Source organism: Bos indicus x Bos taurus, chromosome 3, assembly GCF_003369695.1.
Source record: "Bos indicus x Bos taurus breed Angus x Brahman F1 hybrid chromosome 3, Bos_hybrid_MaternalHap_v2.0, whole genome shotgun sequence".
In the NCBI taxonomy this organism is placed as follows: domain Eukaryota; kingdom Metazoa; phylum Chordata; class Mammalia; order Artiodactyla; family Bovidae; genus Bos; species Bos indicus x Bos taurus.
The window spans coordinates 66,698,313-66,721,988 of record NC_040078.1 but is presented as its reverse complement, the minus strand read 5'-3'; the positions used below and the strand labels follow the sequence as shown (position 1 = coordinate 66,721,988).

At 40.3% G+C, this 23,676-nt stretch overlaps 1 protein-coding gene across 1 annotated transcript in view; it reads left to right on the top strand.

Moving 5' to 3' along the window:
* The window catches only part of GIPC2 (GIPC PDZ domain containing family member 2), a 99,729-nt gene that overhangs the window by 61,986 nt on the left and 14,067 nt on the right, over positions 1 to 23,676 (top strand). Inside the window, 2 exon segments of the mRNA XM_027536803.1 lie at positions 3,617 to 3,723; positions 9,505 to 9,586. Of these exon segments, the coding sequence (XP_027392604.1) occupies positions 3,617 to 3,723; positions 9,505 to 9,586 (189 nt within the window).

The following is a 23,676-nucleotide window of genomic DNA, read 5'->3' as shown; positions in this document are numbered from 1 at the left end:
TGAATCAGGATGGTAGAGGAACATGGCTTCTGTTTCTTCAGCCATAAAAACTGCCTTTTGGGAGGCTAAGCCAGACCTAAAATTTCAGCTTTTGTTTTGGTGCCACCAAGTGGTTGGCTTTGAGATAACACTTTGGAGCCGAAGATGACTTGACAAACATAGTGATTTAAAAAAAAAAAAAATGGGGTGAACAGGCAGTGCACAGAGAATTTTTAGGGCAATGAAACTACTTTGCACGATACTGTCATGATAAAGACATGTCATTATTTATTCTTCCAAACCCACGGGATGTGCAGCACCAAGAGTGAACCATGATGTAAACTGAACTTGAGGTGATGTGGTGTGCCTGTGTAGTTTCATTGATTGTAACGAATGTACCACTGTGGTGGGGAGTGTTGATCATGGGGGAGGTGATGCATATGTTGGGGCAAGATGTGTATGGGAGAGCTCTGTCTTCTCAATTTATTGTGCACTTAAAGCTGCTTTAAAAAGTTGTTGTTGTTCAGTCACCAAGCCATGTCTGACTCTTTGCGACCCCATGGACTGCAGCACGCCAGGCCTTCCTGTCCCTCACCATCTCCTGGTGTTTGCACAAGTTCACATCCACCGAGTTAGCGATGCCATTCAACTATCTTATCCTCTGTCACCCTCTTCTCCTTCTGCCCTCAATCTTTCCCAGCATCAGGGTCTTTTCCAATGAGTTGACTCTTCGCATCTGGTGGCCAAAGTATTAGAGGTTCAGCTTCAGCATCAGTCCTTCCAATGAGTATTCAGGGTTGATTTCCCTTAGGATTGACTGGTTTGATCTCCTCGCAGTCCAAGGGACTCTCAAGAGTCTTCTCCAGCACCACTGTTTGAAGGCATCAATTCTGTGGCACTCTACGTTTTTTATAGTCCAACTCTCATATCCATAATAACTACTGGAAAGACCATGACTTTAAAAAATAAAACCTATTAGAAAACAATCTTCCACTCTACATCACATTTTCTCTTTTAGCTACTGGTGTTTCAGGTGAGAGCCAGGTACATAGAGACATAGGGAGGCTGGCTGACTTCTCAAGCCTGGATGACAGTCCCTCCAGCATTCCAGGGCCTGGGTCCTTAGCTTCATACATCCCAGAAATCTTTAATTTCTCCAGTGTATTAAGACTTGGGCAATTCTCTAGGGTTATGCATGCTTACCAAATTTACAAAAGACTTGTTGATAAGTCAGAACGCCTGTGTATTACTTTGCAATCAGAAATGTGTATGTAGTGGTAGACCAAACACAGGCGTTAAGTGAGCATTTCCCACCCTTCAGCACACTTCCATGGGAAGACACATTATATGGAGTAGGTTGCCTGGTGAAATCTTGGTGGATGTGTGTAAGGTCGTTTATCTTGGAGGTTAGTATCATTCAGGTTGAGACTGTCTTGACAGCCATACACCTCTGTACATGACTCCAGCCTGGTCAATGCGAAATCCTGGTCAGTGCTGGTGACTGACCTCACCTTCTTCTTTGGGTATTCTGTTGGAAACTCTGTGCTGAGTGAGCATTTTCCTCCTGTTAATTTTCTTCCCTCCGATGGGACACAGTGTGACTGCCAAGGCAGATGCTGTAAACTTGCCGATACAGCTCTAGTCTCACGAGCATCTGTCAGGCCATCATGATCAGCATGAGCTCTGTCAGCTATCATTTAGAGGTTTGGGGTTAGGGGAACTGTCCTGGGTGTCACAGGATCATTAAAAAAAATTTTTTTTTTAAAATATGGACCATTTTTGAAGTCTTTATTGAATTTGCTACAATATTGCTTCTGTTTATGCATTGGCTTTTTGGCCACAAGGCATGTGGGATCTTAACTCCCCAACCAGGGATGGAACCCACACCCCTGCATTGTAAGGTGAAGTCTTAACCACTGAACCACTAAGGAAGTCCCTCAATTAGTATTTTTAATAATTTCACTCTCAGAGGAAAACTTATGTGTTTTGGTGACTCTGTCCTCAAATACATGCTAAAATTAACATGTAAAATCCTACCCACCTTGGAGTAGATCCCCAATAGTGAAACAGGGCTTGCTAAAGATGAAAATTACCCTTGATTATAAGGAAGGATGCATTCATGCAGACCACCTGATGTCCTTCAGTGCTCTGTACAGATCTCACTACCCGCTCACACACCACAGGCTGCCCTGCAACTCTGCATTGGAGCTCAGTTATCTCCCGGGCTGGTTGCTGTGTCTTCCCACCCCCACCTCCATCCTTGCCTCAAACTGCTGCTCCAGAGTCCTCAGTCAAGAAGACTGGGGGGATACCTGCAGGAGTTCAAAACTGGTGGCCTGTGATTGGAACCTGATCCACAAATCTTTTATTTTTGTCATTGTGTTGTTTTAAAGTTTGATTTAATTGCTAAAAGTTAAAACTCTGGCACAAAACAGTATTCATTTTCTTTGCAAACAAACAGGAGATCTGTCTACGCAGTGTTTACTTTCTGACAGGGCAGGCAGTCGCTGGAGTGGCCTAGATAGGGTCCTCTTGGGAGTCATCCTCCATTTCCATTCTACCCTTTCACTCATTTATGTTACTGTCTGATATTGAGGGATGACTCTTGGTATGTTGGAAAAACACAACCAAAATAAAACACACACATAGAAAGGAGCAGCACCATCGTGAACTCTTGCTCCATCATGCTCCCTGTTCTCTCCTGCCTTCTGAAAGGACTTCCTTCCTGGGAACCTGCTCCTAGCCTCCTGAGGAGCCTGCCTATCTCATCCATCCACCTCTGAATGTATTCCTTGTGCTTCCGAGAGGTGTGGTGGTGAAGTGTTGTGGAGGAAAGCATACAGACTTTGGGGTCACAAGACCTGGATTTGAATCCCAGCTCCAATTGTTTCCCTAGTGGCTCAGATGGTAAAGAATCTGCCTGCAATGTGAGACCCAGGTTTGATCCCTGGGTGGGAAGATCCCCAGGAGAAGGAAGTGGCAGCCCACTCCAGTATTCTTGCCTAGAGAATTCCATGGACAGAAGAGCCTGGCGGGCTGCAGTCCAGGGTGTTAAAAAGAGTCAGACATAACTGAATGACTAAAACTTCACTTCCAATCTCTACTGAGTTCAATTTCCTTTTCTGTAAAGTGATGGCTCTAACTTGCCTCTTAGGTTAGTGTGAGAATTAAATGGGATTTTGTATTTAAAGTGTCAATCAGAAGGTAGGTCCTCAAATAATGGTGCCTCCATCCCTGTCTTCTATTAAGACATGACTCTTTCCCTTCTTCATAACCTTGATGAAGTCCAGCTGCACACCAACCTCTGCCTTCATGCCACATAGACTTCTTTACTCTTAGAATAAAACCAACTGTTTTAATTTTTGTTCCTTGTAACTTCCAGTCTTTCCCATCAGCACATTTCACATATTCCCTTTTCTTTTTTGTAGTCAGACCTCCCATACCTCTCTATCATTTGAGAGACTCTTGCATGAGAAAAATGGATGACAGGTGAATTTATTTTGGGAAATTCTATCAGATTTTATAAAATTTTACAATAACTGTACAAAAATTTATGGTGGAAACTCCATTAGCTTTTATAGCCATCATTTGAAATTCTTAATATGTGTACCTTTCCCTATCCATTGTATTTTTATAGATATGGAGCCCAGGTCAAAAGCTGGAAAGTCATCAACAGGAAAGATTGGTACGGGAAGGGAGACACTTCGTCTGAGATCGAAAGGTCCTGCCACCGTGGAGGAAGTGGTATGTTAGGTTCACTTAATCCTTATTCGGCTTGGAAATGCATGAACATTCATGTTTGTCAGAGCTGAAAATAAAGGTAAAATCACAAGATTAAGTAAAAGGCTTTGTATTCTAATTAAGGCATGGTCTTTAATTCATTGTCTACTTAGACAATATGAGTGTTATTGAAGGCATTTGAGAAGGAAATACAGAAACTAAGTGTGTGAGGAGAGATTGTGATACAGCAGTCCTCAGCTACCTGCAGTCAGTTTTTTCTAGAGTATACAGACATCTGGACTGCCTAAAAACTTAAATCAGCCAAAGCTCTCTGAGATCTAAGAAAAAGTCACTGAGCCACCTGTAGGAGTAAACAGATTTGAGATTTTGATAGTGAAAGATGATGTTCATGAAAACCAGTCTCCTCAGGCAAAGCATTTGATAATCATCTGGTCTCCTCTTTCATGTCCCACACCCCTTCCATCAGCAAATCCTGGTGGCTCCACCTCCACAGCAGACCAGAGCGACCAACTTCTCCCCACCTCTGGCCCCCCACTCTGACCCAAGGCAGCAACAGCTCATCTCAACTATTATGGTCACTAGTTCATGCTTCCTGCTTTCTCTCTCCCTTGCCTTCTTACCCTCTTTACCCACACAGCAACTAGGGTTATCCTTTGAAAATACAAATGAGATTGTTACTTTTCTGTAACAATCTGTTGGAAATCCTCTAGGGGGTTCCCTCAGAGTAACAAGCTAACATCCTCAGAAGGACCAGCATGATTTGACTGTGTGTTTCTACTCTGATCTCATCTCTCTCTCCTCTTGCCTCCTCCTGCTTCAGCCACTTGAGTCTCTTTACTGTCCACAAACACTCTAAATGCATCCCTATCTCAGGACCTCTGTATGAGGTGGTATGTCTGGCTGATGCACTCCTTGCTTATGGGCATGGCTTACTCCCTTGCTGCCTTCAATTTCTGTCTTTGTCCCACCCTGTCTAACCTCTGAGCATAATATAATAGCAGTTCCTGCCACCTGCCCTCTGCCCAGTCTTCCTTACCCTTTATTTTCTCTAAGGCGCTGAACCTGTTGGGCCTCATTGGATCTTTGTTTCCTTTTTGTTCCTTGTCTTGTTCTCATCTGTCCTGATCACTGCCATATCTCCAGCACCTAGAACAATGCCTGACACTTCAGAGGAGCTCAGATCTTTGAATTTAATGAATTAGTGAGTGATTCATTTATGCTTGATGGGAGGAAGGGTTTTGCTGATTGGCTGTCTATGAAAAGGTCAGTATTTAAGTGAAAAACACCAGGAGAAGAGATGAATGGAGGGAAGGAAAGCAGAAGAAGAGGGCAGCAGTGGTGAGGATTCAAAGTGGCAAATGGCAGGCCTGCTTACCACAGGAAGACAGCAGTGATGAAGCCCTCCTGTGGGGGAGGCAGGACAGCAGGCTTCTGAGCTCCAGACTGCCTGCCTGAGGTGGGAGGGACGTGTCTGTGTATATGTACTGTCCTAGGGCGTCTAGCTGCTTGAAGAACAAAAGAGTGAGACAGATGAATGGTAAGGAGGCTGTTATTGTAGGATCCAGAGCTTGTGGGGGACGATGTCAGGGTCAGTCATGGGTGTGGTTTGTTGGAGCAGATACTTAAGGAACCATGAGGCCAAGGTTGTCATCTTGAACGTTGGAGTCACCTAGGATGTTGTCAGTTTTGGGGACTCCAGAGGAAGATTCCGAGTTGGGTGTCTTGTTCCTGGGTGAATGAGTAGATTGAAATGGAGGCTGGTGACAGCGGAGAGGGCCGGGAGGGCCAGAAGCATTTTGAAAGTGAGAGATGATGAGGTTTGTGAAAAAACCCAGGGCAGTAACTCCTGGTCGTTTCAGAGTCTTTACTTTTTCAGTGCTCAGCCTGCTGCCTGGCATACTGCTGAAGGCCAGTAAGTGTTCATTGAACAAGTGAACACACCTAGGTGGAAGAAAGGAATCTGTAAGAGGGGGGAAGGAGCTGGGGGTCCCAGCTGTGCTCTGCAGTGGAGGCTGGGAGGGGAAAAGCACAGACCTTCAAACTGCTTGCATAGAAACTGGAGTCGGCAGGAAAAAGTCCATGTCACTTCAGGAGGGAGGCTATCTTCTAACAGTTACCGTGGATCACATATATCTGTTTATTTATGAGCAGCAGTTGTGTATCAGGTGCTGGAATGAGAAAGAATAACTGAAGATCTGCCTGAGGAGGTGGAAAGATTCATTCCAAGATAAACTCTAAATCTCTCTTCCTATTTGCATAGCCTGTTTCTTGAAATAGGGCAATTAAAATAGCTCATAATAAAGGGGGGGAAAACTAGTTTGGCACTAATATTAAATTTGATACAAATTTAATACCTATGATTTAATTTCAAACACTAAAGATTTGAAACCATGCAGCTCATCACCTAGCACAAATTCTGAAAACTGAACAATACTCCACTTGCATGAGTTACTTGGTGTGTGTTTGTTGAGACAGGCACAGTCCAGGGGCTGGTAACACAAAGGTGATTAAAGACCTTGTTTTTCCTTTAAAGGGAAGAGGCATGAAAATAAACTGTTAAAAACCAGATTGTTTTGTAATGTCACAAGGAAGGGGCTAGCTGATGAGCTATAGTTAGGAATCAGTAAAGGGGGAAATTGGGAGAGTTGCCTCCATAAGAAATAGTTGAGTTAGTCACAGATGGAGAGAAGAGTGTTCTGGGCATGAAATGATAACGGATATGGGAACCTTGTAAATGTCTATGAGGCTGGAGTGTGGCTGCTGAAAGTATCTGGTGGGAGGTGTTGAGACTGGAGATAGAGGCCTGGGTCAGGGCGTGAAGGGTCTGTAAATAATGCTAAGGGTCGGGGCGGGTGGCTATTTAAAGATTGCAAGGGGAGCAGCAAGTCGGTTTTGTGTTTTAGAAAAATCCCTTGGTTCTAGGGATGGAATGCTGAACAGGGTAGATTTGCGAGGGTGAAGATTACAGGTGCGGAGACCCATTAGGAAATCTCTGCACATAAGAAAAGACGAGGGAGTATTATTCAGTCAAAAGAAGGAAATCCAGCCATTTGTAGGATGTGGATGGACTTGAACAATAGTGTAATATGTCAGAGAAAGACAAATATTGGATGACCTCAGTTTTATTATTTCCCCCTCTCCCATTCCAAACAAAACAAACCACACCTTGTGTAGAAACAGAGCAGATTGGTTGTTGCCAGAGGCAGGGAGTTGGGCAGGCGGGCTGGGTGACATGGATGAAAGGGGTCAAAATGTACAAACCTTCAGTTATAAGTAAGTCCTGAGAGTGGACTCACAGCTTGGTGATTATTGTTGATAATACTATATTATATATTTGAAAGTTGCTAAGAGACTAGATCTTAAAAGTTCTCATCACAAGGAAGAGAAAACTATGTGTAGTGATGGGTAACTAGACTTACTGTGGTGATTTTTTTTTTTACAGTATATACACATATAAAATCATTATGTTGTATACCTGAAACTAATAGTATATGTCAATTATATTTCAATTAAAAACAATTAGGACTGAACCCAGGCAATCAGAATGTGAATGGAAGAGGGTTGATGAAATCAAGAGCTGTTTAGAATAGTAAGATCTTGGTGGCCATTTTTGTGTGAGGAGTACTGATACTTGTTGCAATAACCTGCAATGTATCTGTATAAATGCAAAGATAAATACCTAAGTTACTTTGCATAGCCTGTCACTTTACGCAGACTATTCAAAATACATTGTAAATAAGTCAAGAGTGATATATCATGTCTCTTGTCTCATTGTTTTAAAGGCCTAGTTAATATAAATAAAAGTACATGAAAGTTGTAATAATATCCTCAAGGAAATAAAAATAAAATTTTAGTGTCAGATCAGATCAGTCGCTCAGTCGTGTCCGACTCTTTGCGACCCCATGAATCGCAGCACGCCAGGCCTCCCTGTCCATCGTAAAATGTATTTTAAAATAAGTTTTGAGAATACAAAACAACCTATATTTATGGCAGTATTCAAAGTATTATGAATTTTTTGCAACTTAATCTTGAATTCAATATTTGTACCTATGGTCACGCATTTAATATCTTTGGGCAGTTTTTTTTCCCAGCTCTGAAGTGATTTAAAACCAAATATTAAAATAAACATATAGAACCAGACTTTACCAAATATTAAACCAAGATTTTTAAAGAACAATAAAATATATGTGATCATGTTTTTTCATAGAAACTTTTACTAAATAGTTAGGAAGAACAAAAATATTTTGGTACCCTTAATACACATATTATATATGTAATTGATAAAGAATGCATGCAGTAGTCTCCTCTTATCCACAGCAGACACATTCCAAACCCCTCAATGGATGCCTGAAATTGTAGATAGTACTGAGTTCTGTGTATACTGTTTTTCCTGTACATATATACCTATGATAAAGCTTAATTTATAAATTGGGCACAGTAAAAGTTGATGACAACTAATAGTTAAATAGAGCAAGTATAAAATGTACTATAATAAAAGCTATGTGAACGTGGTCTCTCTCTTTAAAGATTTTATTTTACTGGACTCACTCTTCTTGTGCGAATGTGAGATGATAAAATGCCAGTGTGATGAGATGGAGTGAGGCGCATGATGCCGGCATTGTGACGTAGCATTAGCCTTCTTACTCTAGGTCAGAAGGAGGATCATCTAGCTGTGATGATGGGGAAGGTTGGATCTCAGGAGCAGATGATGTTGATGGTTGGGGGTTCTGGGATGGAGCAGATGGTGTGAGGTTTTATCATATTACTCAATGGCACATAATTCAAAACTTAGGAACTGTTTATTTCTGGAGTTTTCCATTTAATATTTTTGGACCTCAGTTGACTGAGGTAACTGAGGAGGAAAGCAAAACCACAGATAAGGATGGGTGACTATGGTACAAATAATTAGACGTATGTGTTTAGGATGTTTTACTCTTGGGGTGAGCTCTGCCCTTTTCAAGGCACACAGGACCCCTTGAGATCTAGTCATGTCACATGGGATATCTTGCAGTCCCTTTAACTTGCTGTACTTTTCTATCAGACTCTGTGACCCCACACAGACTTCATGTCTCTGTTGCCTTCTATCTGTCCTGGTTTATCTGACACCAGTTAATTTTGAAAACACAGTTCTTAAGTCACCTTTCTGAAGTCTTCCTGGACTCTTAGAGATTTAAATTTACTTCCACTGGGACTTCCCTGGTGGTCCAGTGGTTAAGAATCTTCCTGCTTATGCAGGGGACCTGGGTTCTATCCCAGCTCTGGGGAGATCCCACATTCCGTGGGGCAACTAAGCCTGAGTGTTGCAACTACTGAGCCCATAATTCTAAGGTCTATGAGCTGCAACTACTGAGCCCTTGAACCTCACCTAATGAAGCCCACACACAGCAAAGAAGACCCAGCACAGCCAAAAATAAATTAATAAATAAAAAAAATTTATTGCCCCTATGATGCCTCTGTACCTTTGACATCCTTTAGAAATTGTCCTTATTGTGGTTAAATAGCTATTTTTTTCACATCTCTCTCCCTTCTAGATTGCTAGCTACTTGGAGACAGCATTCCTAGTTTTTCTTCTTTGAATCTATAATACTTATCACAAACACTAAAAATAAGTATTTACTGTATTGATTTGTATTGAATTACAGGGCACATTCTAGATATATTTCCATTAAAATTAGCTGAAGTACACAACCAGGAACTGGCTCTATTTCAGATTTCCCCCATGTGTGCCTCAGCATTCAAGAGATTGCATGTAAAAATGTCTTATTTCTCTTTTCTTCGATAAAGCCTTCTGAAGCCAAGGAAAAGGCGATTGGAAAGGTTGATGATCTTCTTGAATTGTACATGGGAATTCGAGATACTGATTTAGGTAAGATCATACTATTTAAAAAAGTCATATGTCTTAATTTTATGGAACTTAATGCTTATTTATGTCTTGCTTGCATTTATAGTCAATTATACTTTTCAAGGTAAAAAGTGTTTGTGGAGTGATCAAAAGCATAATGAAAATGAAGATAATATATAAAAGTAAAAAGAACACTTGACCCTTATCCCTTACTAGTTTTTAGGCCTGAAAGCCAAGTCAACTTTTCTAAACCTCCAGGTTTTTTTTTTTTTTTTACAGGAAAATGTTTAACTATTTTTGAAAAGTTGAAGTAGGGCTGATCTTAAAATATTGTGTTTTAGATGTATAGCAGAGTGATTCAGTTATATATTGATATATATTTTAGATTCTTTTCCATTATAGGTTATTACAAGATATTGAATATAGTTCTCTGTGCTATACAGTAAATCCCTGTTGTTTATCTGTTTTATGTATAGTAGTGTATATCTGATAATCCCAAACATCTAATTTGTCCCTCCCTCCCTTTCCCCTTTGCTAACAGTAAGTTTGTTGTCTATGTCCTTGAGTCTGTTTCTGTTTTGTATATTAGTTCATTTATATTATTTTTTAGATTCCACTTATAAGTGATATCATATGATATTTGTCTTTGACTTACTTCACTCAGTATGCCAGTCTCTAGATATTAGCATATTTTTCTTTATCTGTCTTACTTCCACTCATGTTGCTACAAATGGCAATATACCATTCTTTCCTATGACTGAGTAGTATTACATTGTGTGTGTGTGTGTATATGTATATATACATATCACATCTTTTGTATCCATTCATCTGTCAGTGGACACTTAGATTGCTTCGATGTCTTGGCTATTGTAAATAGTGCTGATATGAACACTGGGACGCATGTATCTTTTTGAATTAAAGAGTTTTGTTTTCATCTTTTCTGGATATATGCCCAGAATGGGATTGATTGCTGGGTTATTATTATTTTTAAATTAATTAATTTATTTTAATTGGAGGCTAATTAATTTACAATATTGTAGTGGTTTTTGCCATACATTGGCATGAATCAGCCATGGGTGTAAATGTGTTCCCCATCCTGAACCCCCCTCTCACGTCCCTCCCCATCTCATCACTCAGGGTCATCTCAGTGCACCGGCCCTGAGCACCCTGTCTCATGCATTGAACCTGGACTGGTGATCTGTTTCACATATGATAATATACATGTTTCAATGCTATTCTCTCAAATCATCCCACACTCGCCTTCTCCCACAGAGTCCAAAAGACTGTTCTTTACATCTGTGTCTCTTTTGCTGTCTTGCATATAGGGTCATCATTACCATCTTTCTAAATTCCATATATATGCATTAGTATACTGTATTGGTGTTTTTCTTTCTGGCTTACTTCACTCTGTATAATAGGCTCCAGTTTCATCCACCTCATTAGAACTGATTCAAACGTATTCTTTTTAATGGCTGAGTAATACTCCATTGTGTATATGTACCACAGCTTTCTTATCCATTCATCTGCCGATGGACATCTAGGTTGCTTCCATGTCCTGGCTATTGTAAACAGTGCTGCGATGAACATTGGGGTACACGTGTCTCTTTCAATTCTGGTTTCCTTGGTGTGTATGCCCAGCAGTGGAATTGCTGGGTCATATGGCAGTTCTATTTCCAGTTTTTTAAGGAATCTCCACACTGTTCTCCATAGTGGCTGTACTAGTTTGCATTCCCACCAACAGTGTAAGAGGGTTCCCTTTTCTCCACACCCTCTCCAGCATTTATTATTTGTAGACTTTTTGATAGCAGCCATTCTGACCAGCGTGAGATGGTACCTTATTGTGGTTTTGATTTACATTTCTCTGATAATGAGTGATGTTGAGCATTTTTCATGTGTTTGTTAGCCATCTGTCTTCTTTAGAGAAATGTCTGTTTAGTTCTTTGGCCCATTTTTTGATTGAGTCATTTATTTTTCTGGAATTGAGCTGCAGGAGCTGCTTATATATTTTTGAGATTAATTCTTTATCAGTTGCTTCATTTGCTATTATTTTCTCCCATTCTGAAGGCTGTCTTTTCACCTTGCTTATGGTTTCCTTCGTTGTGCAAAAGCTTTTAAGTTTAATTAGGTCCCATTTGTTTATTTTTGCTTTTATTTCCATTACTCCGGGAGGTGGGTCATAGAGGATCCTGCTGTGATTTATGTCAGAGAGTGTTTTGCCTATGTTTTCCTATAGGGGTTTTATAATTTCTGGTCTTACATTTAGATCTTTAATGCATTTTGAGTTTATTTTTGTGTATGGTGTTAGAAAGTGTTCTAGTTTCATTTTTTACAAGTGGTTGACCAGTTTTCCCAGCACCACTTGTTAAAGAGATTATCTTTTCTCCGTTGTATATTCTTTCCTTCTTTGTCAAAGATAAGATGTCTATCAGTTCAGTTCAGTCACTCAGTCATGTCCGACTCTTTGCGACCCCATGAATCGCAGCATGCCAGGCCCCCCGTCCATCACCAACTCCCGGAGTTCACTCAGACTCACATCCATCGAGTCAGTGGTGCCATTCAGCCATCTCATCCTCTGTCATCCCCTTCTCCTCCTGCCCCCAAACCCTCGGGCGTGTGGATTTATCTCTGGGCTTTCTATTTTGTTCCATTGATTTATATTTCTGTCTTTGTGCCAGTACCATACTGTCTTGATGACTGTAGCTTTGTAGTATAGTCTGAAGTCAGGCAGGTTGATTTCTCCAGTTCCGTTCTTCTTTCTCAAGATTGCTTTGGCTATTCAAGACTTTTTGTATTTCCATACAAATTGTGAGATTATTTGTTCTAATTCTCTGAAAAATACCATTGGTAGCTTGATAGAGATTGCATTGAATCTATAGATTGCTTTGGGTAGTATACTCATTTTCACTATATTGATTCTTCCGATCCATGAACGTGGTGTATTTCTCCATCTATTTGTGTCATATTTGATTTCTTTCATCAGTGTTTTATAGTTTTCTATATATAAATCTTTTGTTTCTTTAGATAGGTTTATTCCTAAGTATTTTATTCTTTTCATTGCAATGGTGAATAGAATTGTTCCTTTATTTCTCTGTTTTCTCATTTTTAGTGATAGGAATGCAAGGGATTTCTGTGTGTTAATTTAATATCCTGCAACTTTACTATATTCATTGATTAGCTCCAGTAATTTTCTGTGAAATCTTTAGGGTTCTCTATGTAGAGGATCATGTTATCTGCAAACAGAGTTTTACTTCTTCTTTTCCAGTCTGGATTCCTTTTATTTCTTTTTCTTCTCTGAGCGTGGTGGCTAAAACTTCCAAAATTATGTTGAATAGTAGTGGTGAGAGTGGGCACCCTTGCCTTGATCCTGATTTTAGGGGGAATGTTTTCAGTTTTTCACCATTGAGGATAATGTTTGATGTGGGTTTATCATATATGGCTTTTATTATGTTGAGGTATGTTCCTTCTATGCCTGCTTTCTGGAGAGTTTTTTTTTTTTTCTCATAAATGGATGTTGAATTTTGCCAAAGGCTTTCTCTGCATCTATTGAGATAATCATATGGTTTTTATCTTTCTATTTGTTAATGTGGTATATCACATTGATTGATTTGTAGATATTAAAGAATCCTTGCGTCCCTGGGATAAAGCCCACTTGGTCATGATGTATGTTGTTGGATTCCGTTTGCTAGAATTTCGTCAAGGATTTTTGCATCTATGTTCATCAGTGATATTGGCCTGTAGTTTTCTTTTTTCAAGGCATCTTTGGTTTTGGTATTAGGGTGATTGTGGCCTCATAGAATGAGTTTGGAAGTTTACCTTCCTTTGCAATTTTCTGGAAGAGTTTGAGTAGGATAGGTGTTAGCTCTTCTCTAAATTTTTGGTAGAATTCAGCTGTGAAGACTGGGCTTTTGTTTGCTGGAAGATTTCTGATTACAGTTTCGATTTTGGTGCTTGTGATGAGTCTGTTAAGATTTTCTATTTTTTCCTGGTTCAGTTTTGGAAAGTTATACTTTTCTAAGAATTTGTCCATTTCTTCCAAGTAGTCCTTTTTATTGGCATTTAGTTGCTGATAGTAGTCTCTTATGATCCTTTGTATTTCTTCATTTTTTCTTGATGAAAGTGAAAGAGGAGAGTGAAAAAGTTAGCTTAAAGATCAACATTCAGAAAACTAAGATCATGGCATCTGGTCCCAACACTTCATGGCAAATAGATGGGGAAACAGTGGAAACAGTGTTTATTTTTCTGGACTCCAAGATCACTGCAGATGGTGATTGCAGTCATGAAATTAAAAGACATTTACTCCTTGGGAGGAAAGTTATGACCAACCTAGACAGCATATTAAAGAGCAGAGACATTACTTTGCCAACAAAGGTCCGTCTAGTCAAGGCTATGGTTTTTCCAGTGGTTATGTGTAGATATGAGAGTTGGACTATAAAGAAAGCTGAGCACAGAAGAATTGATGCTTTTGAACTGTGGTGTTGGAGAAGACTCTTGAGAGTCCCTTGAACTGCAAGGAGATCCAACCTGTCCATCCTAAAGGAGATCAGTCTTGGGTGTTCATTGAAAGGACTGATGTTGAAGCTGAAACTCCAATACTTTGGCCACCTGATGCGAAGAGCTGACTCATTGGAAAAGACCCTGATGCTGGGAAAGATTGAGGGCAGGAGGAGAAGGGGATGACAGAGGCTGAAATGGTTGGATGGCATCACCGACTTGATCATGGGTTTGGGTGGACTCCGCGGGTGGTGATGAACAGGGAGGCCTGGCGTGCTGCAGTTCATAGGGTCACAAAGAGTCAGACATGACTGAGCAACTGAACTGAACTGAAATGAACTGTTGTGGTTTCTCAATTTTCATTTCTAATTTTATTGATTTGATTCTTCTCCCTTATTTTCTTGATGAGTTTGGCTAATGGTTTGTCTATTTTATTTATCTTCTCAAAGAACCAGCTTTTAGCTTTATTGAGTTTTGCTATGGTCTTCTTTCTTTTGCATTTATTTCTGCCCTAAATTTTATGATTTCTTTCCTTCTACTAACCCTGCAGTTCTTCATTTCTTCCTTTTCTAGTTACTTTAGGTGTAGAATTAGGTTATTTATTTGATTTTTCTCTTGTTTCTTAAGGTAAGCTTATATTGCTATGAACCTTCCCCTTAACTCTGCTTTTACTGAGTCCCATAGGTTTTGGGTTGTTGTGTTTTCATTTTCATTCATTTCTATACATATTTTGATTTCTTTTTGATTTCTTCTGTGATTTGTTGGTTATTCAGAAGCATGTTGTTTAGCCTCCATATGTTGGTATTTAAAAAAAATTTTTTTTACTTTACAATATTGTTTTGGTTTTGCCATACATCAACATGAATCCCATATGTTGGTATTTTTAATATATATATATATATTTTTTTTTCCTGTAGTTGACATTTAATCTTACTCCATTGTGATCAGAAAAGATGCTTGGTATGATTTCAATTTTTTTGAATTTACCAAGGCTATATTTATGGCCCAGGATGTGGTCTATCCTGGAGAAGGTTCCATGTGCACTTGAGAAAAAGGTGAAATTCATTGTTTTGGGGTGAAATGTCCTATAGATATCGATTAGGTCTAACTGGCCCATTGTATCATTTAAATTTTGTGTTTCCTTGCTAATTTTCTGTTTAGTTGATCTATCCATAAGTTTGAGTGGGGTATTAAAGTCTCCAACTATTATTGTGTTACTATTAATTTCCCCTTTCATACTTGTTAGCATTTGCCTTACATATTGCGGTGCTCCTATATTGTGTGCATATATATTTATAATTGTTATCTCTTCTCCTTGGATTGATCATTTGATCATTATGTAGTGTCCTTCTTTGTCTCTTTTCACGGCCTTTATTTCAAAGTCTATTTTATCTGATATGAGTATTGCTATTCCTGCTTTCTTTTGGTCTCCATTTGTGTAATATATTTTTCCAGCCCTTCACTTTCAGTCTGTATGTGTCCCTTGGTTTGAGATGGGTCTCTTGTAGACAGCATATATAGGGGTCTTGTTTTTGTATCCATTCAGCCAGTCTTTGTCTTTTGGTTGGGGCATTCAACCCATTTACGTTTAAGGTAATTATTGATAAGTATGATCCAATTGCCATTTACTTTGTTGTTTTGGGTTCGAGTTTATACACCTTTTCTGTGTTTCCTGTCTTGAGAAGGTCCTTTAGCATTTGTTGAAGGGCTGGTTTGGTGGTGCTGAATTCTCTCAACTTTTGCTTGTCTTTAAAGCTTTTGATTTCTCCTTTATATTTGAATGAGATCCTTGCTGGGTACAGTAATCTGTCTTCTTTTTCTGGGACTTCTATGATTCAAATGTTGGGTGTTTCACATTGTCCCAGAGGTCTCTGAGGTTGTCCTCATTTCTTTTAATTCTTTTTTCTTTTTTCCTCTCTGCATCATTTATTTCCACCATTCTATCTTCCACCTCACTTATCCTATCTTCTGCCTCAGTTATTCTACTGTTGGTTCCCTCCAGAGTGTTTTTGATCTCAGTTATTGCATTATTCATTATTGATTGACTCTTTTTTTATTTCTTCTAGGTCCTTGTTAAACATTTCTTGTATCTTCTCAATCCTTGTCTCCAGACTATTTGTAACTCCATTTTGTTTTCAAGATTTTGGATCATTTTTACTATCATTATTCTGAATTCTTTTTCAGGTAGACTCCCTATCTCCTCCTCTTTGGTTTGGTTTGGTGGGCATTTATCATGTTCCTTTACTTGCTGAGTATTTCTCTGCCTTTTCATCTTGTTTAGATTGCTGTGTTTGGTGTGGCCTTTCTGTATGCTGGAAGTTTGTGGGTCCTCTTTATTGTGGAGGTTCCTCCCTGTGGGTGGGGTTGGACGAGTGGCTTGTCAAGGTTTCCTGGTTCGGGAAGCTTGTGTCTGTTTTCTGGTGAGTGCAATGAAGTGTCCAGTAGTGAGTTTTGAGGTGTCTATGGGTTTGGTTTGACTTTGGGCAGCCTGTATATTTAAGCTCAGGGCTATGTTCCTGCATTGCTGGAGAATTAGCGTGGTATGTCTTGCTCTGGAACTTGTTGGCTTTTGGGTGGAGCTTGGTTTCAGTGTAGGTATGGAGGGCTTTTGGATGAGCTCTTATTGATTAATGTTCCCTGGAATCAGGAGTTTTCTGGTGTTCTCAGGTTTTGGATTTAAGCCTCCTGCCTCTGGTTTTCAGTCTTATTCTTATAGTAGCCTCAAGACTTCTCTATCCATATAGCACAGATCATTAAACATCTAGGTTAATGGAGAAAAGATTTTCCACAGTGAGGGACACCCAGAGATGTTTGCAGAGTTACATGGAGAAGAGAAGAGGGAGGGAGGAAGGAGATAGAGGTGACCAGGTGGAGTAGAGGGGGAATCAAAAGGGAGGAGAGCAAACTAGACAGTAATCAAATCCCTATGTGCTCTCCACAGCTGGGAACACCCAGAGAGGTTCATGGAGTTACATTGAGAAGAGAAGAGGGAGGAAGGAGATAGAGTTGATCAAGAAGAGAAGAGGGGAAGTCAAAAGGAGAGAGACAGATCTAGCCAGTAATCAGTTCCCTAAGTGTTCTCCACAGCCCAGAATACCCAAAGAGATTCACAGAGTTAAGTAGAGAAGAGAAGGGGAGGGAGGAGATAGAGGTAACCTGGGGGAGAAAAAGAAGAGTCAAAAGAGGGAGAGGGCAATCAAGCCAGTAATCACACTCCTAAGTAAAAATGGGTACTGAAGATTGGATTCTTAGAGGTACAAAATTGATAACAAATACCAAAAAGCAAAGATTAAAAATCTAGAGTAGAGGTTAGATTCTCAAAAATACAATATTAAAAAAAAAACAAAATCACAAAAATTATTAAAAATATATATGAAATTTGCTTTAAAAACAGGGTCTTTTTTCTGCAAGGTAATAATAGGTTATAAAAATAAAACTTAAAGGAGTAATAAGGAATTTAAAAGTAAAAAAATTTAAAAAATAAAAAAAAATGATAATAGTAAAATATACCTAGGAATTTCTCTGGAGCTGTTGTGGGCAGCATGGAGTCAGTTCAGTTTCAAATAGTTCCTTGTTCCAACTTATACTTCTCAAGGTCTATAGGCCCCTTCCAATAGAGTCAATGCTAACTACAGGGTTTTAATCTGTTGCACCTGTCACTTCCAAAGTGGTTCTATCTGTTTATTTTGGCTTCTTCTGGGTGCAAGTCTCTTCAGTGTCTAATTTCCACCCTGGCACAAGGGGGTGAAGGCGGTCACTTATTTAGGCTCACTTTATCAGTTGTGCTGTGGGGAGGGAGGAACACTGCAAACAAATATCACTGGCGTGTGTGGGGAGTGCTCACAGTGTCTGGGCCACATTGGGTTTGCCCCCCGCTCACGGCATGTGTGCTTTCCCAGTCTACACTGCTCAGGCTCCAGGTTGCTCTGCAGGGGGACTGTATAAGGCAGGACCTGGGTTGCGTGCACTTCCCAGGTCTAAGCCGCTCAGGTTCAGGTTCTTGGGTACTCCACAAAGGCGTTTTGTGCCCTTCCCAGGTCAGAGCAGCTCAGGTGACCAGGTGCTTGGCGAGTGCACTCTCCCCAGCTGGGCGGTGCGTCTTATCACCTCCCTGGTCCCAGCCACTAGATTTCATGGGTGCACAGCAGGAGCGCTGTGTGTCTTCTCTGGGGAGCTGATCTCTGGCTGCGGCCCTCCTGGCGGATGTCAACCATCCTGGATTCCAGGAAGACTTGGTTAGCAACTGGGAGCCTGCTCGTAGTTTGGTAGAGAAGGCTGTCTCTGGGGCCAAGATTGCCCCTTTCCCGCTCAGGCTGTCGCCAGCCTGCTTCTCTGCCTCCGGGGATGGGCTGGTCTAGCTCTCCTCTGGTATTTCCTCAGTCCTTTGTTCTGTGAGCTGCCTGGCAGTGCCTTAGGCTAGAGCTTTTCAGGGGAAGGTTCTATCTCTCTCTTTTTTCTCTCTGTCTCTGGCTATCCCGCAATTTGGGGTGCTATCTCACGTTAGCTCCCTCAGATTGTCCTCAGGGCATTCAGGCCTGGTCCTTACCCTAAGCAATGCAGCCCGCACCTCCCTGTTCAGCCCCCACTTACTGGTGGTGGATGCGAGCATCTGGGCTACTTCTCCATTGGGAGTTGTGGTTAGGCACATAATCTGTGGGTTTTATTTATTTTTTCCTTCCAGTTATGTTGCCCTTTGAGAATCCAAAACTCCCCACAGACCCGCCGGTGAGAGGGTTTCCTGGGGTTTGGAAACGTCTCCTCTTTTACAACTCCTTCCCCGGGATGGGTCTCTGTCCCTAACTCTTTTGTCTCTCTTTTTATCTTTAATATTTTGTCCTACCTCCTTTTGAAGACAATGGGCTGCCTTTCTGGGTGCCTGGTGTCCTCTGCCAGCATTCAGAAGTTGTTTTGTGGAATTTGCTCAGCGTTCAAATGATCTTTAGATGAATTTGTTGCGGAGAAAGTGGCCTCCCCGTCCTAGTGCTCCGCCACCTTAGGACTGCCCCTCCGGATTGCTGGGTTATATGGTAGCTCTACTGTTAGTTTTTAAAGGAACCTCCATACTATTTTCCACAGTGGCTGCACCAATTTACATTCTCATCAACAGTATAGAAGGGTTCCATTTCTTTCACACCCTTCCCGGCATTTGTTATCTGTAAACTTTTTGATGATGGCCATTCTGATTGGAGTGAGGTCACCACATTATAGATTTGATTTGCATTTCTCTGATAGTGATGTCAAGCATCTTTTCATGTTCCTGTTGGACATCTGTTTGTCTTCTTTAGAGAAATGCCTATTTAGGTCTTCTGTACCATTTTTTGATTGGGTTGTTTGTTGTATAGCTCTCTTAAACTTCAGATTTTAATCTACAAATAATATTTTCTGCATAAGCTGTTTTTTGTTTTATGGACTTAAATAATATATATGATAATAGATGTTAACTTGATTTACTGTGGTGATCATTTAACAATATGTTGAGTTCAGTTCAGTTGCTCAGTCGTATACAACTCTTTGTGACCCCATGGACTGCAGCATGCCAGTCTTCCCTGTTCGTCACCAACTCCTGGAGTTTACTCAAACTCATATCCATTGAGTCAGTGATGCCATCCAACCATCTCATCCTCTGTCATCCTCTTCTCCTCCTGCCTTCAATCTTTCCCAGCATCAGGTTCTTTTCCAATGAGTCAGTTCTTTGCATCAGGTGGCCAAAGTATTGGAGTTTCAGCTTCAGCATCAGTCCTTCCAATGACTATTCAGGACTGATTTCCTTTAGGGTTGACTGATTGGCTGTCCTTGCAGTTCAAGGGACTCTAAGAATCTTCTGCAACACCACAGTTCAAAAACATAAATTGTTCGGTGCTCAGCTTTCTTCATAGTCCAAATCTCACATCCATACATGACTATTGGAAAAACCATAGCTTTGACTAGACAGACCTTTGTCGGCAAAGTAATGTCTCTGCTTTTTAATATGCTGTCTAGTTTGGTCATAGCTTTTCTTCCAAAGAGCAAGTATCTTTAAATTTTATGGCCCAAATCTGCAGTGATTTTGGAGCCCCCAAAAATAAAGTCTCTCACTGTTTCCATTGTTTCCCCATCTATTTTCCATGAAGTGATGGGACTGGATCTCATGATCTTAGTTTTCTAAGAATGAATGCTGAGCTTTAAGCCAACTTTTTTACTCTCCTCTTTCACTTTCATCAAGAGGCTCTTTAGTTCTACTTTGGTTTCTGCCATAAGGGTGGTGGTCATCTGCATATCTGAGGTTATTGATATTTCTCCTGGCAATCTTGCTTCTAGCTTTTGCTTCATCCAGGCCAGCATTTCTAATGATGTACTCTGCATATACGTTAAAAAAACAGGCTGACAATATATGTTCTCCTTGACATACTCCTTTCCTGATTTGGAACCAGTCTGTTGTTCCATGTCCATTTCTAACTGTTGCTTCTTGACCTGCATACAGATTTGTCAGGAGGCAGCTAAGGTGGTCTGCTATTCCCATCTCTTGAAGAATTTCCCACAGTTTGTTGTGATTCACACAGTCAAAGGCTTTGACATAGTCAATAAAGCAGAAGTAGATGTTTTCCTGGAACTCTCTTACTTTTTCGATGATCCAGCAGATGTTTGATCTCTGCTTCCTCTGCCTTTTCTAAATCCAGCTTGAACATCTGGAAGTTCATGGTTCACATACTGTTGAAACCTGGCTTGGAGAATTTTGAGCATTACTTTGCTAGCGTGTGAGATGAGTGCAATTGTTCAGTAGTTTGAATATCCTTTGGCATTGCCCTTCTTTGAGACTGGAATGAAAACCGACCTTTTCCAGTCCTGTGGCCACTGCTGAGTTTTCCAAATATGCTGGCATATTGAGTGCAGCACTTCACAGCCTCCTCTTTTAGGATTTGAAATAGCTCAGCTGAAATTTTATCACCTCTACTAGCTTTGTTCATAGTGAATGAATGCTTCCTAAGGCCCACTTGACTTCACATTCCAGGATGTCTGGCTCTAGTCCAGTGATCATACCATTGTGGTTATCTGGATCATGAAGATATTTTTTGTATAGTTCTTCTGTGTATTCTTGCCACCTCTTCTTAATAGCTTCTGCTTCTGTTAGGTCCATACCATTTCTGTCCTTTATTGTGCCCATCTTTGCATGAAATATTCCCTTCAGTTCAGTTCAGTTCAGTCACTCAGTTCAGTTCAGTCACTCATTCGTGTCCGACTCTTTGCGACCCCATGAACTGCAGTACACCAGGCCTCCTCATCCATTACCAACTCCAGGAGTCCACCCAAACCCATGTCCATTGAGTTGGTGATGCCATCCAACCGTCTCATCCTCTGTCATCCCCTTCTCCTCCTGCCCTCAATCTTTCCCAGCATCAGGGTCTTTTCCAATGAGTCAGCTCTTTGCATCAGGTGGCCAAAGTATTGGAGTTTCAGCTTCAACATCAGTCCTTCCAATGAACACCCAGGACTGATCTCCTTTAGGATGGACTGGTTGGATCTCCTTGCAGTCCAAGGGACTCTCAAGAGTCTTCTCCAACACTACAGTTCAAAAGCATCAATTCTTCTGTGCTCAGCTTTCTCTATAGTTCAACTATCACATCCATGCATGACTACTGGAAAAACCATAGTTTTGACTAGACGGACCTTTGTTGGCAAAGTAATGTCTCTGCTTTTTAATATGCTGTCTAGGTTTTCATAATAATATTCCTTTAGTATCTCTAATTTTCTTGAAGAGATCTCCAGTCTTTTCCATTCTATTGTTTTCTTCTATTTCTTTGCATTGATTACTGAGGAGGGCTTTCTTATTTCTCTGTGCTTTTCTTTGGAACTGTACATCCAAATAGGTATATCTTTCCTTTTCTCCTTTGCTTCTTCATCTTTGCTTCTCTTTTCTCAGCTATTTGTAAGGCCTCCTCAGACAACCATTTGCATATTTGCATTTCTTTCCTTGGAGATGTTCTTGATCACTGCCTCCTGTACAATGTCATGAACTTCCATCCATAGTTCTTCAGGCACTTTGTCTATCAGATCTAATCCCTTGAATCTGTTTGTCACTTCCTCTTTATGATCGTAAGGAATTTGATTTAGGTCATTCCTGAATGATCTTGTGGTTTTCTTCAATTTAAGTCTGAGTTTTTCAGTAAGAACATATTTAACAATATGTACATATTTAAAAGATATGTATGAAAAAATTTTGTAAATGATGTATGAAAAGAATTTAATACATCAGATTTAATGGATAAATTATATATTTATTACAATATTAAAGTTGTACCCATCTAATAAGATTACTAAACCTTGTGAACAACGAATCACATAAAGAAAGTAGACACACTTGGTGTGTGACTAACAAGGCCATTTGAGCATTCTGTGCATTTCTTATTTCATCATTAGAATGTCAGTGTTGACTTATCTATTAAGACTCTATCAGTTGCAAATAACAAATGAAACAATGAACTCAAGAAATCTCCAACTGGTTTAAGGGGAAAAAGGAGGGAAAATGTCTTGGTTCTTACAGCTGAAAAGTTCAGAGGTAAATCCTGCTTCAAAAATGGTTAGATCTGGAGTTCTCATGCTGTCATCAGGATGTGGTTTGTTTTCTCTCAATTCTGGCTTCATTTCAAGTCTCCATGGTATCCCCTAACAGCTTCACACCTTCCCTCATGGAGCCACAATGACAGTCATGGCTCCACCCTCTACAGCCTCCTGGCGGCAAGCACAACAGGAGAGGGGGAGGGCCTTTATCAAGCCATTCAAACAAAATGCTCAGAATTGTCTCATTGTCTCAAGTGAACCAGTCACAGAGACCAAGAAAGTGGTTAGGTCTGGGTCACAGGCTCTGTCTGTGGAACAGAGAGAGACTCTGAAGTACAAGGGCTGAGATTGTGAAGGTCCTGGCCTCTCCCATGTTGAAGCAAGATGATAAATTAAGAGTTCCCTTTAGGAAGGGCAAGTGGGTGCTGGGTGGGGAAATAGTGAATGGGCATGATAGTGGTGGGGTTTGTTACCTGTCTGCATCTGTGTGTGTTGGCATGAGTGTGTTTGTATCAGATATTTAATAAATTTTTTAAAGTCAAAGACTTGGAATATTTGATTTACTTGTTACCAGGTAAAGTATTTTACTCTGCATCAGCTAGGAATGTTTAAAACTCATTCTTCCTTTTCTACTTCTACTCATCTTCATTTTTTCTTATAGAGTTTATCCTAATTTCTTCCCTGCCTGTCTGAACTTTAAAACCAAAATTTATGTTGGCTATACAGATGATGTAATTAAAAAAAAGGGGGTACTCTTTTCTAGTTCCTTAAAGAGAAATATAAAATTTGCATATAATTCCTCACTGCTATACACGGATCCAAAGTTAGAGCTGAGATGATCCTATAGAAAAGAAGTGCTTTAAAACATTTCTCCCAATCTGTTTGTATTTGGAAAAATATAGAGATTTGCATAAATGATGTGGGCCTGTAACAGTTATAAAATGAACTTGCCAATGAGAGTAAAGGGGATTTAGAGATGTCAATGTTCTTAAACTTAGGTGAAGTGAAAGTTGCTCAGTCATGTCCAACTCTTTGCTTTACTACCCCAGAGACTATACAGTCCATGGAATTCTCCAGGCAAGAGTACT